The sequence below is a fragment of the Cebus imitator genome, unplaced genomic scaffold (assembly GCF_001604975.1).
Source record: "Cebus imitator isolate Cc_AM_T3 unplaced genomic scaffold, Cebus_imitator-1.0 Scaffold344, whole genome shotgun sequence".
Lineage (NCBI taxonomy): Eukaryota > Metazoa > Chordata > Mammalia > Primates > Cebidae > Cebus > Cebus imitator.
The window spans coordinates 1,397,948-1,412,441 of record NW_016107659.1 but is presented as its reverse complement, the minus strand read 5'-3'; the positions used below and the strand labels follow the sequence as shown (position 1 = coordinate 1,412,441).

Below are 14,494 nucleotides of genomic sequence, written 5' to 3'. Positions count from 1 at the left end.
GGGCAATAAAAACACGGTGTCCACTCACCCTCTGCGCTTTCACTGGGAGCTGCAATCCTGAGCTGTTCCTAAACGGCCATCTTGGATCCCTCCTCGCCAAGTGAAATTTCTACTTCTTAAATCTAGGTAAGAAAAATGTTCAGGATGCCAAGAGTCAAGCAGCAGATAAAGCATTTCACATGCCCTTCATGCACTTTGTAAAATCTTGTTCAAGCAGCAGTCAACATCACCCACGGTAGGTAGGAATCTTGAATCAAATGGATGGTCTTAGGTCCCTAAGCTCAACAGGCCCTTTTAGTAAATGGTATGGGAGTTTCCCAGACCTTATAACTACATCATGGTGTGCTCAGATGAGTCCTGTTTCTTTTTATTTATTTCCTCAGAGAAAGATTGTGAGTCCATGGTGAAAGCCCATTACTACTTTATTTTGCTTTCATTGGGATCCAAGAAACAATTTTCTCTTTAATCTAAATAAAAAGCTTAACATATATTATTTATTCTCATTCAATGCAAATTTATAGTTTGTCTTACAGGAAAAGAATATAGAAATATTGGCTCCCTTAGCTGAAAAACAATCATTCATAATTTATTGGTTTCCTTTGTTCAGGGAAAATAAAAATTTGTTTCATAGCATTTGCCAGGGAGTTTCATAATGAGGCAGAGCTAGCTAGGAATTCTTAGATACCTCATGCTTTATGGTCAGGGTTGGTGTTGGGGACCATCACATAGCTGAGTCTTCAAGGCTGTGTAAGAAGGTGGGACCCTAGCTATGGGGAAAGGTCAGCAGCAGAAATGAAAAACGAAGTACGTCCTGACGGAATCAGTCCATCAACATTTTTTATTAAATTCCCCATTATCATGAGCAATAACCTATGTTAAATTTAGTCTTTGTAAAACCTACTGTTCTATGACAACTTTCATTTGCATAATAATTTAAACTTTTCAAAATCTTTTTCCACACTCTAGCTCCATAAATTTTCATAATAATCCTGGGAGATTGTTAGAGGAGGTATTATATTCATTTTATAGATAAGAACTGAGTGAAATAAATAAGGCCATTTGGCTGATTAGTTTCTAGCAGAGCTGAAACAGGTTTCTCTGACTCTTATAAAACTGTTTTTCTGACATACCACCTTACTGTCTGCTCCTTAAAACTCCAACCAACACCTACAGCATTTCCCTCACATCACTACAAAATCCGTAAGTCTTAACTTCAACACCTTAACTTCAAAGCAAAACTAATCTTAAAAAATGAAACTCCTTAAGCAGCTACTTATCACACAAATATTTGAATTAAAAATATAGGTGAGTGGTATAAATCAGTAATTAATATTTAGGAAGAGGTTTCAAAACAACACACATTATTATATTTGTGATATTCTTTCATTATCATTAATATTGTATGTTTACTTACTATAAACCTCCGTTATTCTTATATGGAGCTAGTGGCTTCTTTGTGAAACAGAGGCAATAGGAGTAAACTCCCTAATCATAGCAACATGCTTATAAACTACATCTACCCAATTCAATCTGGACAACCTCAATAAGTCCTATCAACAGTCACATACAGTTAGATTCTTCTACATGTGAAAGTCACAAGTGCTCATGGCAATTACTTTATACTGTTTTCATTTGAAAGCCTCTCACACCTAAGTTCTTATGCCAGGAGAATTCAGTTGTATCACAAATGCTTCAGCCTCTTATTTGGAGGCATCTGAGATTCTCCAGAAGCGTTTATGGAAATACCCCAACCCACCTTGCATTCATTGAGAAAGCATAAATCCAGTCAGCTATAAGTGATCTACAACATAAAGGAATTATTTTTTGTGATCTAAGCATAACACCACTTCTGTGAAGGGAGCTTTCTCTTCAGTTTACCTGGTAAACTGGAACTGCCTGTGGTTCTAGATGCAGGTGTAAACACAGGCATCTCTAAGCACTGCCAAAGAGCATATGGTTTTTTAAATTTCCCAGGTGATGACTTTTCATCCATGAGAAGTGTTCATGTTTCTTGGCAGAAAAAAATTGGCTCATTCTAGACTAGACTGGCTGTCTCTGTTGTAGTGGAACCAAATCCAAAGCTTTTGAAACATTTCTTCCTTAGTTGTGCTTTAGACTGTGGATCAACTTTATGCTAACTCTCCAGATGGGTCCAGCCAACTGGCCAATTTGCTGATCTATAAAACAGTAACCTTCAAACTAGGATATGCATACCACGGGGTGCACGAAAACTTTCCAAGGGGAGACAAGTAAGTCTTAAGGTAATAGTTCCCTCAACTATCAATTATTTACCTAAGCAAATAGTAAACCCTCAGCTTCCATAAGTACATTTTTCCATAAAATTAATAAGCATGACAATTCAGCTGCATCCAAGTTGTCAAGCCCATTCTCCTTTCTTGCTTTTTTAAAGAATTACTTACTTATCACTTTCTAAGAGCAGAGTGTACTCCTCACCCATCTCACATTTTACTATAGAGAGAAAAAAGAAACAAGAAACAACTCCAAATGTTAGTACTCACCTGGACTCTGACACCTTGGAGGTTTTGTGGTCTCTAATTCTTTCTATCAACAGTGAAAGATTACCAAATCAATTTTTAGATAATGGACTATAAAATTAATTTTGGATGACACATCACTAACTATGGGATCTCATTTTGGTCTATAACTCAGAAAAAGGGATTAAAAAATTGTGTGACATTGTTATAATAAAATTTCTTCTATTCTTATCTGCTTATTTATGCGAGTAAATCTTCTCAGCATTTACAACTATAAAAATGAAAAGTAAGAATCAAATTGATACTGAACACTGTCTCTTCCTAGCACCATGAATGAATGAAGTAATATTTATTCATGGATGCAGGAACCAACATATTAATTTAAAAAGAAGACTCATTTCATTGAGATAGCTTTCCAATAAAATTTTACTTATGTTTAGTAATGATTTTTAAAAATTTAATATACTTCTATATGCTACTATTAATAAAGAATTTTTAATACTTAGATCTATGGTCAAATAATATTTAATATTTTAAAATTTCAATTAATATCTTTTTGGTACAGAAAAGTATGACAAGGTAATCAATAAAAACGTTCAAAGATAAACTATATTACGTTAGGTTAAAATTCTGTGGGGGAAATGGAATAGAAATTTGAATTCAAGAATAAAAAGGGGCACAAAGTATATAGGAAGTCTCTGTACCTTCTCTTCACTTTTGCTGTGAACAGAAGCTGCTCTAAAAAGTACAGCCTGTTTTAAAAAATAAAAATAAAAAGGAATAAAAGTAACTAAAAAATTTCCAATTGTTAGAAAAATACCAATGCTGTATGACCCAGCATCACTACAGTATTTATATTTATTGATTTTATTTTTAAAGTGGTAAAATGATTATATGTTAAAGTACAAATAATGACAGCATTCTTGGAAATTATATTATTTGCATCTACTTAATCTTTAGATGAAAATTATTAGATGTCACACTAAAAATGTGCAGGAAAGCGTAATTTATCAAAATTCCTTTATAGAGTAGACAAACAGAATATCTGAAGACCATTACCCTCATAACATGCCATTTTCATCTCTGAGCTCTTACCTACACATTTTCCTGCACTAGCCCCATCCCAATTTACCCACCCCTCAAAACCCAGATCAAATCTTTCTTCTTCTAAAACTCTTTTAATTAACCTACCATGGTGATCTCTTCCTCCTGAAGACTCAATGTGTAAAACACTCACATGTAGCACTCATTCAGCACAAGTACCATCCTCCCTTGTTACCCATCAGGAATGGGTTCCAGGACCTCCCACAGGTACAAAAATTTTAGGATGCTCAAGTCCCTGATATAAAATGACAGACTATTCACACATACCTACATACATCCTCCTGTACTCTTTAAATCATCTCTGGATTACTTATAATACCTAATACAATGTAAATGCGATATAAATGGTTGCTATACTCTAAGGGGAAAAAGTCTTTACATGCTTATCATAGATATAATTATTTTTCCAAATATTTTCAATCCATGATTGGTTGAATCCACAGACACAGAACCCACAGATACGGAGGGCTGATTGTGTATTCTTCCTTGGCCTCGTTTTTGAAATTGGTGATTTTATGTTCTGCTCCTTAATTTGAACACAATTTGCATGAAAGCAGAGAGTGTATATGAGCTGTCTTAATATTCCCCCTGCTAATTGCAAATACTATACAACACACAGATATAGTAGTCACCTAAGAGTTAATCATCAATATAAACAAAGGTTGATTTCATTGTTCACTGAAAGCAAAGAGGTACAGTGTCTCTGTTAATGTAGCTATACCGGATATGTAGTTCATTATCACATAAAGAAAATGTAGCTGAGGTCTTGTTTAAGAAACAACCCAGGTCATTTGCTTCCAGTATTTTGTGTCTTTGTGGTGGAGAGCTTGCACCAAAACCTTAGTGATACAAAAATAAGTGTTTATTCCTCACAAGACTGGACTTCACTGGCAGCTTCGCCTCACGCTGTAACAGCTGGGCTGGTTCTGCTTTTCTCTGGGGTCACTGGTATGCCAGGTTGAAGGGGCAGTGGCTACCCTTCAGAAGCCATTTTCAAGGCAATGGCACAAATATATGAAAGCAAAAGCAATGAACGAGACCTCTTCATGCCCATGCTTTGAACTGTCCCCACTGTCACTCTCAACTACATGCCATTGGCTAAAGAAAGTCACATGGCCAAACACAAAGCCTCTAGGGAGGAAAGTATACTTTGCCTGTAATGAGGTCATGGCAAGGGTGTAGATGCAGAGATTCGTAAAGAATTGGGATGAAAATTTTAATTTATCATGAGAAATAGCTGTTTAAAAAATAAAACCAAATATATGATTTTTTTTTTCTTTTTTCTCAAATTCAAGTTAATAGGTCTAATTTTTGGCCTATGTGAGAACTTTAAGGCCATAGCATGTTTCATGAAAGGTATTTTTGGTGGGACAGGCAATGAGGGATGTTTGATTTTATCTATCTGTCAGCCTTGAGGAAGATATTCATGTGTCAGTTTCTTAACTTGCCTTCCATTAAAGTTGAACCACTTTAGGTTCACTTTACAACTTTGTAGATTTAAAGTTTATTTAAAATGTGCTATTTATATAAAGATGTTGTTTTTAACTAACCCACAAACAGTTGGAAACCCTTTCAATTATTTCTCTTGCAAAAGCCATGGGTTTATGGTAAATTGCCCACACTCTTTGACAAATTGGTCTTAAAACCAACATCCAGATTTGTAATCCAGTTCATCGGAGTTAGGAACGTAGCCTAGAGCACTGGAAGAGTTTGAGTTTTTGTGCCAAGGTAAGTTACAGATTTGACCCTCAAACCTAGTGGCCTCCCTGGCTTGGGCCATTTATTCCAGATACAGCCTATACAGCAAAGACTGTATTCCCCCAGTTAACAGAGGTGGAGGAACAAGCACAAGGAAATAACTGCTTCTTGTTCATATATTGTTTTTAAGCCTACAAGTAAAATGTAACTTTTTTTAAAAGCTAAAGAAGATTTATATTTATGAATGAAATCTTGCCAAATAAAAATATTTTGCTTTGGAAAAAATAGAACTTTTGAGAATGCCTTGCCAGGATGCTAACATTTTTGTGTTCATCTTGGAAAGTGTAATAGGAATAATATAAGCCTGGAGGGAATGAGGTTCTTGACGAGCAATGAGACAGCTGGAGGAAAAGGCTTAAGTTTAAAGAGAATTGGGAGAGAGAGAGAGAGCCCCAATGTTGATTCATAGATGAAAAATTGCATGCATATGTTATATTGGCCCCCTGAGATGCTCTGTTCTCAAATAATTTAAATAGTTGGTATTACAGCATCAGTTATTGGTTCACTAAGGGAGGTTAGGTAAGAGTTACAGCAGTGAAGTTAAAACTCCAGGAACCAGATGGTCCCAAGTGCCTTACTTATTGCACTTCTTTCATTGCACTCTAAACAGTGCCTTAGTTGCCTAAAAGAGTTTATAAGGCCTTCTTAAGGTATGCTTTCTGCCAGAGACACTGAGCCAAGGTGAACAGGCTCTTGCTTCTGTTCCTGATTATAGCACATACATATTGGGTGACAGTGACATGAGCTGAAGCTGTCTCACTTTTTCCAGCTACAGAGGGCTGCCTTTCATTATGTTGTGGTATTGCCACTTCTGATCCTACTCTGTTCATTCTCAGGATCAACATTTTAGGGATGGATCCCCTAAGCACACCTTTTGATAATGAGTTCTACAATGGAATGTGTACCCGGGATCGAGATGGAAACACTTTGAGATACTACCGAAGACCCTGGAACGTGGCTTCTTTGATCTATGAAGTAAGTCTCCTTGGAGGAAACACATTGTTCAACTTTTGGCTGAAAAATGCTTCAACAAGTTTAGTATCAAACAATGTGAAAAACTCAGGAGAATAATAATTTCACGTGAACACAAGATGCAAAGAAGAGGCAATGTAGTTTGGATCTCTTTAGAAACATACAGTAGTGTCTTCTCAATCCTCAGTAACATGCGCCTAGTGATAAAGATGTGACAAATACCTAGACTCCATACAAAGAATTATCTGAGGATGTAAGATAACTAAAAATTAAATCAGTGCTGATTTCAGTAGTGATAACACTGCTTCCATGCTACTTGAGTTTCGTTGCTGTTTGCTAGCCTCCCAATGAAATCTCATCTTTGCGTTTGTTTTCCTTCAGTATCCCCCTATGAAGAGCCTGCTTGACTAATGTGAGTGGCTATTTTCACTCACCTTAAACTCCTCTACCTCTTGAAAATGATTTATTAAAATTATTTTTAATGTACACAACATTATTCCAAACTTAACTACCTTTCTTAAAGCCACCTATTTCTTTAGAGCAATTGACAGACTGTAGCCCTCCACCATTAAAAGGATTAATATATCACCTTTAGAGATTCTTTCTTTCTTCCAAGCAAGGTATAATAAAGAATAATAATAAGCTTGCTCCGACCCAGCAGCTACAAGTCTGTTTCTTAAAATGGTCCCATTGGTAAAGAAAACCCATAATGTCTGCTTTATTCAGTTATTACAAGGCTCTTATTGTTGTGAGTCCCACCAGTTTGAAAAATGTATATGCTTTTAAATAAGCATGGTTAACATTCCCTTACTTTCTGAAAATATCATAAATCAGTCCTTACCTATTGCAGCCAGAAGCAATCATGTTCTCTTATGAATGCTAAAGACTATTGTGTCTTGACCATTTGGCTTTTTTTTCTTTTTCACATATGGTCATGTTTCTTATACCTATAAGTCAGAATATAAGTCAGTTGCCAACAAATCTGAGGGAATCTTTTGGGCTGTTGTCGGTCTTTCCCCATAATGTCAAGTTAAACTTCTTCAAGCACAGATTTTTGTAATGGAAAGATGACAATCTTTTTTTATATATAATTATTATTATTATTATACTTTAAGTTCTGGGGTACATGTGCAGAATGTGCAGGTTTGTCACATAGTATAAACATGTCATGGTGGTTTGCTGTATCCATCACCCTGTCATCTACATTAGGTATTTCTCCTCACGCTATCCTTCTCCTAGCCCCCCACCTCCCTGCAATCCATCCCCCAGTCCCCCACCCCCTGACGGGTCCCATTGTGTGATGTTCCCCTTCCTGTGTCCATGTGCTCTCATTGTTCAACTTCCACTTATGAGAACATGCGGTGTTTGGTTTTCTGTTCTTGTGGCAGTTTGATGAGAATGATGGTTTCCAGCTTCATCCATGTCCCTGCAAAGGACATGAACTTATCCTTTTTTATGGATACATAGTATTCCCTGGTGTATATGTGCCAATTTTTTTTTTTAAGTATTATATACATCCTATTTCTTAAATAGAAAATTCCAAACATGGTCATCTTGGTCATTGCTAATGGGAGAAGGGTTATTGTTAATGTTGATTTAGCTTGTTTGAAGTTTAGTCTGCATTTTACAGTTTTCCTGTCTTTACCACTGTGATAAGCTCTTAGCTTCTCTAGAGGGGTCATAACTTGTATGACATACAATGGTGAAGGCTGGGGGCTGCCCAGGACTGACCTTGAAGCCACGTTTGGAGAGGAAGCACTGCTTTCCCTTATCCATAACCCTGGAAACAGATGTGTTTCAGCATTTCAGAATGTTTGGGATTTTAGAAAGGTGATGTGGTGCTTACCTATGTATGACATACATCACACTGGAGTTTGGAGCAGCATCACATAATCTAACACATCAAAATTTCTGTAGCAAAACTAATGTATGTTCACATATGGTGGGAAAAAATGAAGACTATAGATAACTTTTATTAGTTCAGCTGAGATTAATACCTCCAAAAGAGTTTTGATGTCTAGCTAATTAGAGAGAAGATAGGAATTGTGAACTTGAATATTTATTTAGTTCCAACTGAGGCAATGGGCATTGAGTAGGGGCTGGCTAAGGCCTCAAAATCACTCCCTTGCTGCTCCCACTGCTGATAATCCACTTATTCAAATCTGTTATGGTCTTGGAAAATAAGTAGCCAAACTTGTTATTATTATACATAAAAGAACACAAACTTATATGAGGGGAAATATCTACTTTAACTCCTTAGAGAGGATTTTTTTTTCTTTAATTCCTACTACTTAATGGAATATGTCATTTACTTTCTCACATGTATCAGTAGTACCTGAAGGCAAATTATGCATATACTTCTTTATAGCCCATTACCAGTACCACTCAATATACTCACCAATTTTTGTTGGATGAAATAATTTTTAACTCCTGCTTTAGTTGCTTGTTGGCAATAATTTATTGGCTTTCATTGTTGACAGGATTATACTGGCCCATCTTAACATGGGAATACACCTTAATAATGACATCTGATTCTCATCCAATCATACTCTCTCATTTAGGGTCTTTTGTCTTACATGGGCTGTGGTTCTAGAGCCACTATGCATAGGTTGAAATCTCACCTCTGCCCCTTAGTGCTGTAAAAATTTCAGGCAAATTACTTACCATCATTGTGCCTCAGTTTCTTTATCTGTAAAACAGAAATAATAATGCCTACCTCATGGAGATAAATGAGTCTAAATATGTGAAACAGTCAGAAAGTCACTGGCACGTAGCAAGCCCTCAATAAATATTAGCCATTATTCATTTTAGGGTATAATTAGTAAAAAACTTAGCCAAGGCTAGGTACATAATTAGTGGTCACATAATAGGTCAAGATTTACTGACCGCTTTTTACATTAGCAGTAATGACCAAGAACAACTGTAGGGAATAAAAACGGGGAGGGGGAGTGATGATTGCATTTATAACTTAGGTCCTTTTCTACTTACTTTTCTTTGGTCCTTTCTTCACTTTTGATGTTGAAAGTAACAATTTGTAAGCCTAAATCAGGCATCAGATGTTCATTATAATTCTTCTTCAATCTGAGTCTCCATGAAAATGTAAGATTTGGGACATGAACAAAAATTTGCCAAATGCACCCAGATTATAAGCATACTTTTCACCCCAATATCCTAGGTGACTTCAATATCATGTGGACTGCCAACTATTTATTGTTGCCTCATAACTTCCTATGCCATTTTACGACAGTCACCCTCCTTTCTAGCCACCTAACCCTTGACTTTGTCTTTACTAGGACTTTGCTGTCTCCAAAATCTGAAAACCCAACTTTTAACCTCTCATCTTATCACAATTGTCTAACCTCTCGGCTCTCGCCCTCATTTGTGCCCACAAACCTCTTCTTGGCCTCATCGAGACCTTCAGTCTTTTTAGAATCTATTTTTGTCCTGGTCCATCTTGCTCCTCCTACTCTAAATTATTTTGTTTATCTAAGCTAGATCCATTTTGACTACATTTGCCAATATTAGCAATGTCCTTGCTTTCCATTCCTCCGACAATCCAGAAAAACTCTGATTTGAGATAAACCTTATTATTTTCTGCCCTACTTGTAAACTTACATTGCTGAGCACTAAAGAGAAATTTATGCTCACACAAAGATGGGTAGCATTATAATTCCAGCTGGGTCCTCCACACTTATCAGCAGGTCTGCGACACCTCCTGAGGCTTTCCTCATTCCCATTCTTCACAGGAACAGGCTCAATCTTTCAGCAACACCCTCAAGCCTCTTATGTCACCATCTTGATCCTGGGTCCAGCAGATGGCATTAGCTCCAACTTGACAGAGAATACTCAAGTCACAGGCAGGAACATTCCCAGTTGTTTCTTCGAAGTTATTCTGTGTACTTACTTTGTAACTCAGTCCATCCTTATCTCCTTCTGTTCTCTCAGTAGGAAGCTATTCTTTCTCCTCTCTAGACTGGACCCCACTTCAAGTACCTTGCTAGACATTCTGCTAAGCCTCCATTCAATCTCTCCTTCTTTTTCCTTCCACTCTGGCCTTTATATATAAATATTTTTCAAGGGTCTCATCTAAAACAAACAAATGAAGAAACCTCTCCCATCTCTAAATACCCATATCGTCTACACTTGCTATCTCAATGTATGTGCGTTGCATTGATTCCCTACTCTCTGTTATCCCATGTCTATTCATTTTTCAACCCTCTTTAAGTCTATCTCAAGCTTCTTTGGAGCTCCCTTTAGGAGAACCCTTAAACAGTGATTAACTCTTTCCAGAGTCCCTACCTTGCTTCACTAATTTCTCTCTATATATTCTTCTTGAGTTATTTCGTTTTCTCCTATGGCTTCAATTTTCACTCTATTCCGATGGCATACAAATCCTTTATTTCCAGCCCACATCTCTCTCTGAGCTAGATACTTGTACATCCAGTTGTCTGCCATTGTCACAGAGTCAACATACCTGAAGCTGATAACCAATCTTACTCCCAATTTCCTGCTTCTTGCTCTTGAATTCTCTGTCTTGGTAAGTGGAAATAATATCGTCCTAGTTGTCAAACTCAAAACCTGAAATCCTTCCTTAAGACATACTTTACAGACTCATCCCCCTAAAAACTTACAATATCTAATAAATCTTCAAGTCCTGTTATTAAAATCTCATTTAAATCTATTTCTTATTCCTCATTCCTACTGCCACTGCCTTAAGCTTCCATCATTTCTCATATAGGAATGACTCAAAATAGTCTTCTTAGTTTGCAGACTCTAGTTTTTCTCAACTTCAATTCATTCTCCACATTTCAATGTAAAGATAATAAATCTGATGATTCTCCTGCAGCTTAAATTTGGTGAGTGTCTATCTATAGCCTGCAGTGTAGCAGTCAATCTCCTTGACAAGGGGTACAAAGTTATCCCTGATCTGATTTTTGATTGCCACTCTACCATCAGCTTTCTCCTCTGAATCCTCCATCTTCTAAAATGCTTCTCCTATAAATAAATGCAATATAATTTGCTTTCTTCTCTATTTTGATATATATTTTGCTGTATAATAAGTACTTTTTTGTTGATATCCCAGTCCTTTATTTACCACAGAATCCTGAAAAACTAATATTGTATACTATGCTAAATAAATGCCTAGAATAAAAAAATGCATGCCAGCATATTAACATTCTAAGTTAATATTTCTCATGGAGGCAAAGAACTTCAAATAAATATTTAATTGGAATTGCCATTAAAGTTGACAGCAAAATTGCAAGCAGAGGCTTAATAAACATTCCAACTGTTCTTTCCGGAAACTTAAGCCCATTTAGAAAATCTAGTAGCAGATAAAGCTTATTACATACCTGGCCATTTGTCCTATGTTGATGTTTCTCAAGTGGAAAATATGTAGACTTTCCCTATAGAAACTGCTATCTTGAAAGGGACTCTGTTCTACAAATAAACTGATGGATTCAAGGTTGAAGTCATAGGCAGGATTCAAATCATGAAGGCACTCATGTGCCATAGTAAATTATCTGAGCATAATCCTGACCATAATCAGGGAGCCACTCTGGAGAGCAATATGCTGAGAGTTTCATTTTAGAACTTTGTGTTTTGTAGCAATAAATGTTAAGGGAACAAGACCAGAGGTAATGAGAAAAGAAGGAGGCTACTTTATGGTCCAAGAAACAGATGATGAAAAGCTAATCTGGATCTGTAATAGTAGAGATGAAGTGGAAGAGATGAAATCCAGCATATTTAAGAATTAAGAGATTAGTCATAAATTGAAGACAGTATAGCATATAATCAATCACAAGGTTCTGAATTAAGACTCACTGGCTTTAAATTTTGGTAAGTTCCTCAACTTATAATCATGTGAATTTAGGCAACTTAGTTATCTTTCCTGAATCCCAGTTTCCATCATAAAATGGGATGATAATAGTATACACTTCATAAAGAAAGATTAAATGTATTAATAATTGTGAAGTGATTAGAACAGTGCCTGTCACAAACTAAACTTTCTATAGATGGACCCTATAAAAATGAGAAGCCAAAAAAAAAAAAAAAAAAAAGTCAAGCACACACACCCAGTGAATTATAGGCCATCAAAAGCGATATGGAAGTTGGCTGTACAGAAAATCTACCAAAGAAGGAGTGGGTTCAAAGAAGATAATGATTTGAATGCTGATAATTTTGAGTTTGAGGGTCTGTATGACATTAGATGAAGTTATCCTACAACAAGGAGATTATTTAAATCAAAGTGGAGAGAATGATCTAAATTGTAAAAAGAGATCTGGGTATCAATTAACATACACATGATCATAGCATTCTTTTTGTTTTGTTTTGTTTTTTTGAAACGGAGTCTCGCTCTGTCACCTAGGCTGGAGTGCTGTGGCATGATCTCAGCTCACTGTAACCTCCACCTCCTGGGTTCAAGCAATTCTCTTGCCTCAGCCTCCTGAGTAGCTAGGATTACAGGCATGTGCCATCATGCCTGGCTAATTTTCTATTTTTAGTAGAAATGGGGTTTCACCATGTTGGTCAGGCTGGTCTCAAATTCCTGACCTTGTGATCTGCCCGCCTTGGCCTCCCAAAGTGCTGGGATTACAGGCATGAGCCATCGTACCTGGCAATCGTTGCATTATTAAGGGTGCCTGACATTACCCAAGAAGTGTACAATGATGAAGAAGTGAAGTCCTGGAGCACACAAACATTTAAGATTTAGGCAAAGAAAAAATCTTCTATAGATAATAGAGATGGATTGTGCTTGTTATCCTTTACTGTCAAATTACCCCAAAACTTAATGACTAAAAGGTTAAGAATGTGAGAGTAGCTTGGCTAGATGATTCTGGCAGAGTGGTGTCTCAAGAGGTTACAATGAATCTGTTCTTCATAGACTTCTTCTCTCAATTAGTGAGGAATGGCTTTAATAATAAATAATATGTGGTTTATAGTTTTATTATCCATTTGTACAAATAAAATCTTAATGACATCTTCAACAGTTTTTTCTACTTACTCTGTATTTACAATTGCTCTCCAAACCTCCACAACTTGAACTCTGAAATATTTCTTGATTGTGTCTGTCTTTTCCATTTTTAGTGCCATAAGCAATGTTTATTTCTTTTCAAGAAGCATTATATGAACACATTTTTTTAATTTTTACTTATTTATTTATTTATTTTTTGAGACAGAGTTTTGCTCATTACCCAGGCTAGAGTGCAATGGCGCTGTCTTGGCTCACTGCAACCTCCGCCTCCTGGGTTCAGGCAATTCTCTGCCTCAGCCTCCTAAGTAGCTGGGATTACAGGCACGCGCCACCATGCCCAGCTAATTTTTTGTGTTTTTAGTAGAGACGGGGTTTCACCATGTTGACCAGGATGGTCTCGATCTCTTGACCTCGTGATCCACCTGCCTCGGCCTCCCAAAGTGCTGGGATTACAGGCGTGAGCCACCGCGCCCGGCCTGAACACATTCTTAAAGGGGATAACTTCAACTGACCCCTATAGTATGTCTGGCCTCCTAGAACATGCAAGTCCCTTGACCTTCTCTCTCTGAATCTAGCTTCTCCAACACCTGTTTCTTCAGTACTTATAAAGAAACTTGCTTCCATCTTTGTGTTTTTCTGCTTTCTGTAATCTTGCCCCTTGGCCTCTCTTCTAAGACTTTTGCTTTTCTCTCTATGATGGTTACAAGTACTGGTCCGTTTCTGAATGATTAACACTGAGCCTAGACTTCTTTTTGCATGGATGGATTTTTGCATTTCCCAACTCAGCTTTTGTTCCTATGCTTTCTGGGATGACCCCATCCTTAAAGTTTCAGGCTGTACTTACCACTACTATCCTGGCATAGTGAGAAACGCTACTTCTTGAACTATTCAACAACATCTTAATTGATACCTTGACCAACCATATGTTATATTTGAAAGTGGTCCTTTATACTGCTGAATGTATCCATCTCTCTAGGATATACTGCCTTATGCCATTTCCTTTCTAGTCATTTCAAATACAAGTGCAGGTACCTACAAATTACACCCCGTGTATCAGAAAGCAAGATGCCACCAGTTTTGTTCTTTTTTTCCAAGATTGCTTTGGCCATTTGAGATTTTCTGTTGTTCCATACAAATTTTAGGATTGTCCTTTTTATTTCTGTGGAAAATGACATAAAATTTTGATAGGGAT

At 36.8% G+C, this 14,494-nt stretch overlaps 1 protein-coding gene across 1 annotated transcript in view; it reads left to right on the top strand.

Moving 5' to 3' along the window:
- C9 (complement C9) overlaps nt 1-14,494 on the top strand; it is an 89,318-nt gene that overhangs the window by 27,986 nt on the left and 46,838 nt on the right. The window contains exon 5 of the mRNA XM_017505906.2: nt 6,194-6,332. Within this exon, the coding sequence (XP_017361395.1) occupies nt 6,194-6,332 (139 nt within the window). The remainder of the gene's footprint in view (nt 1-6,193; nt 6,333-14,494) is intronic.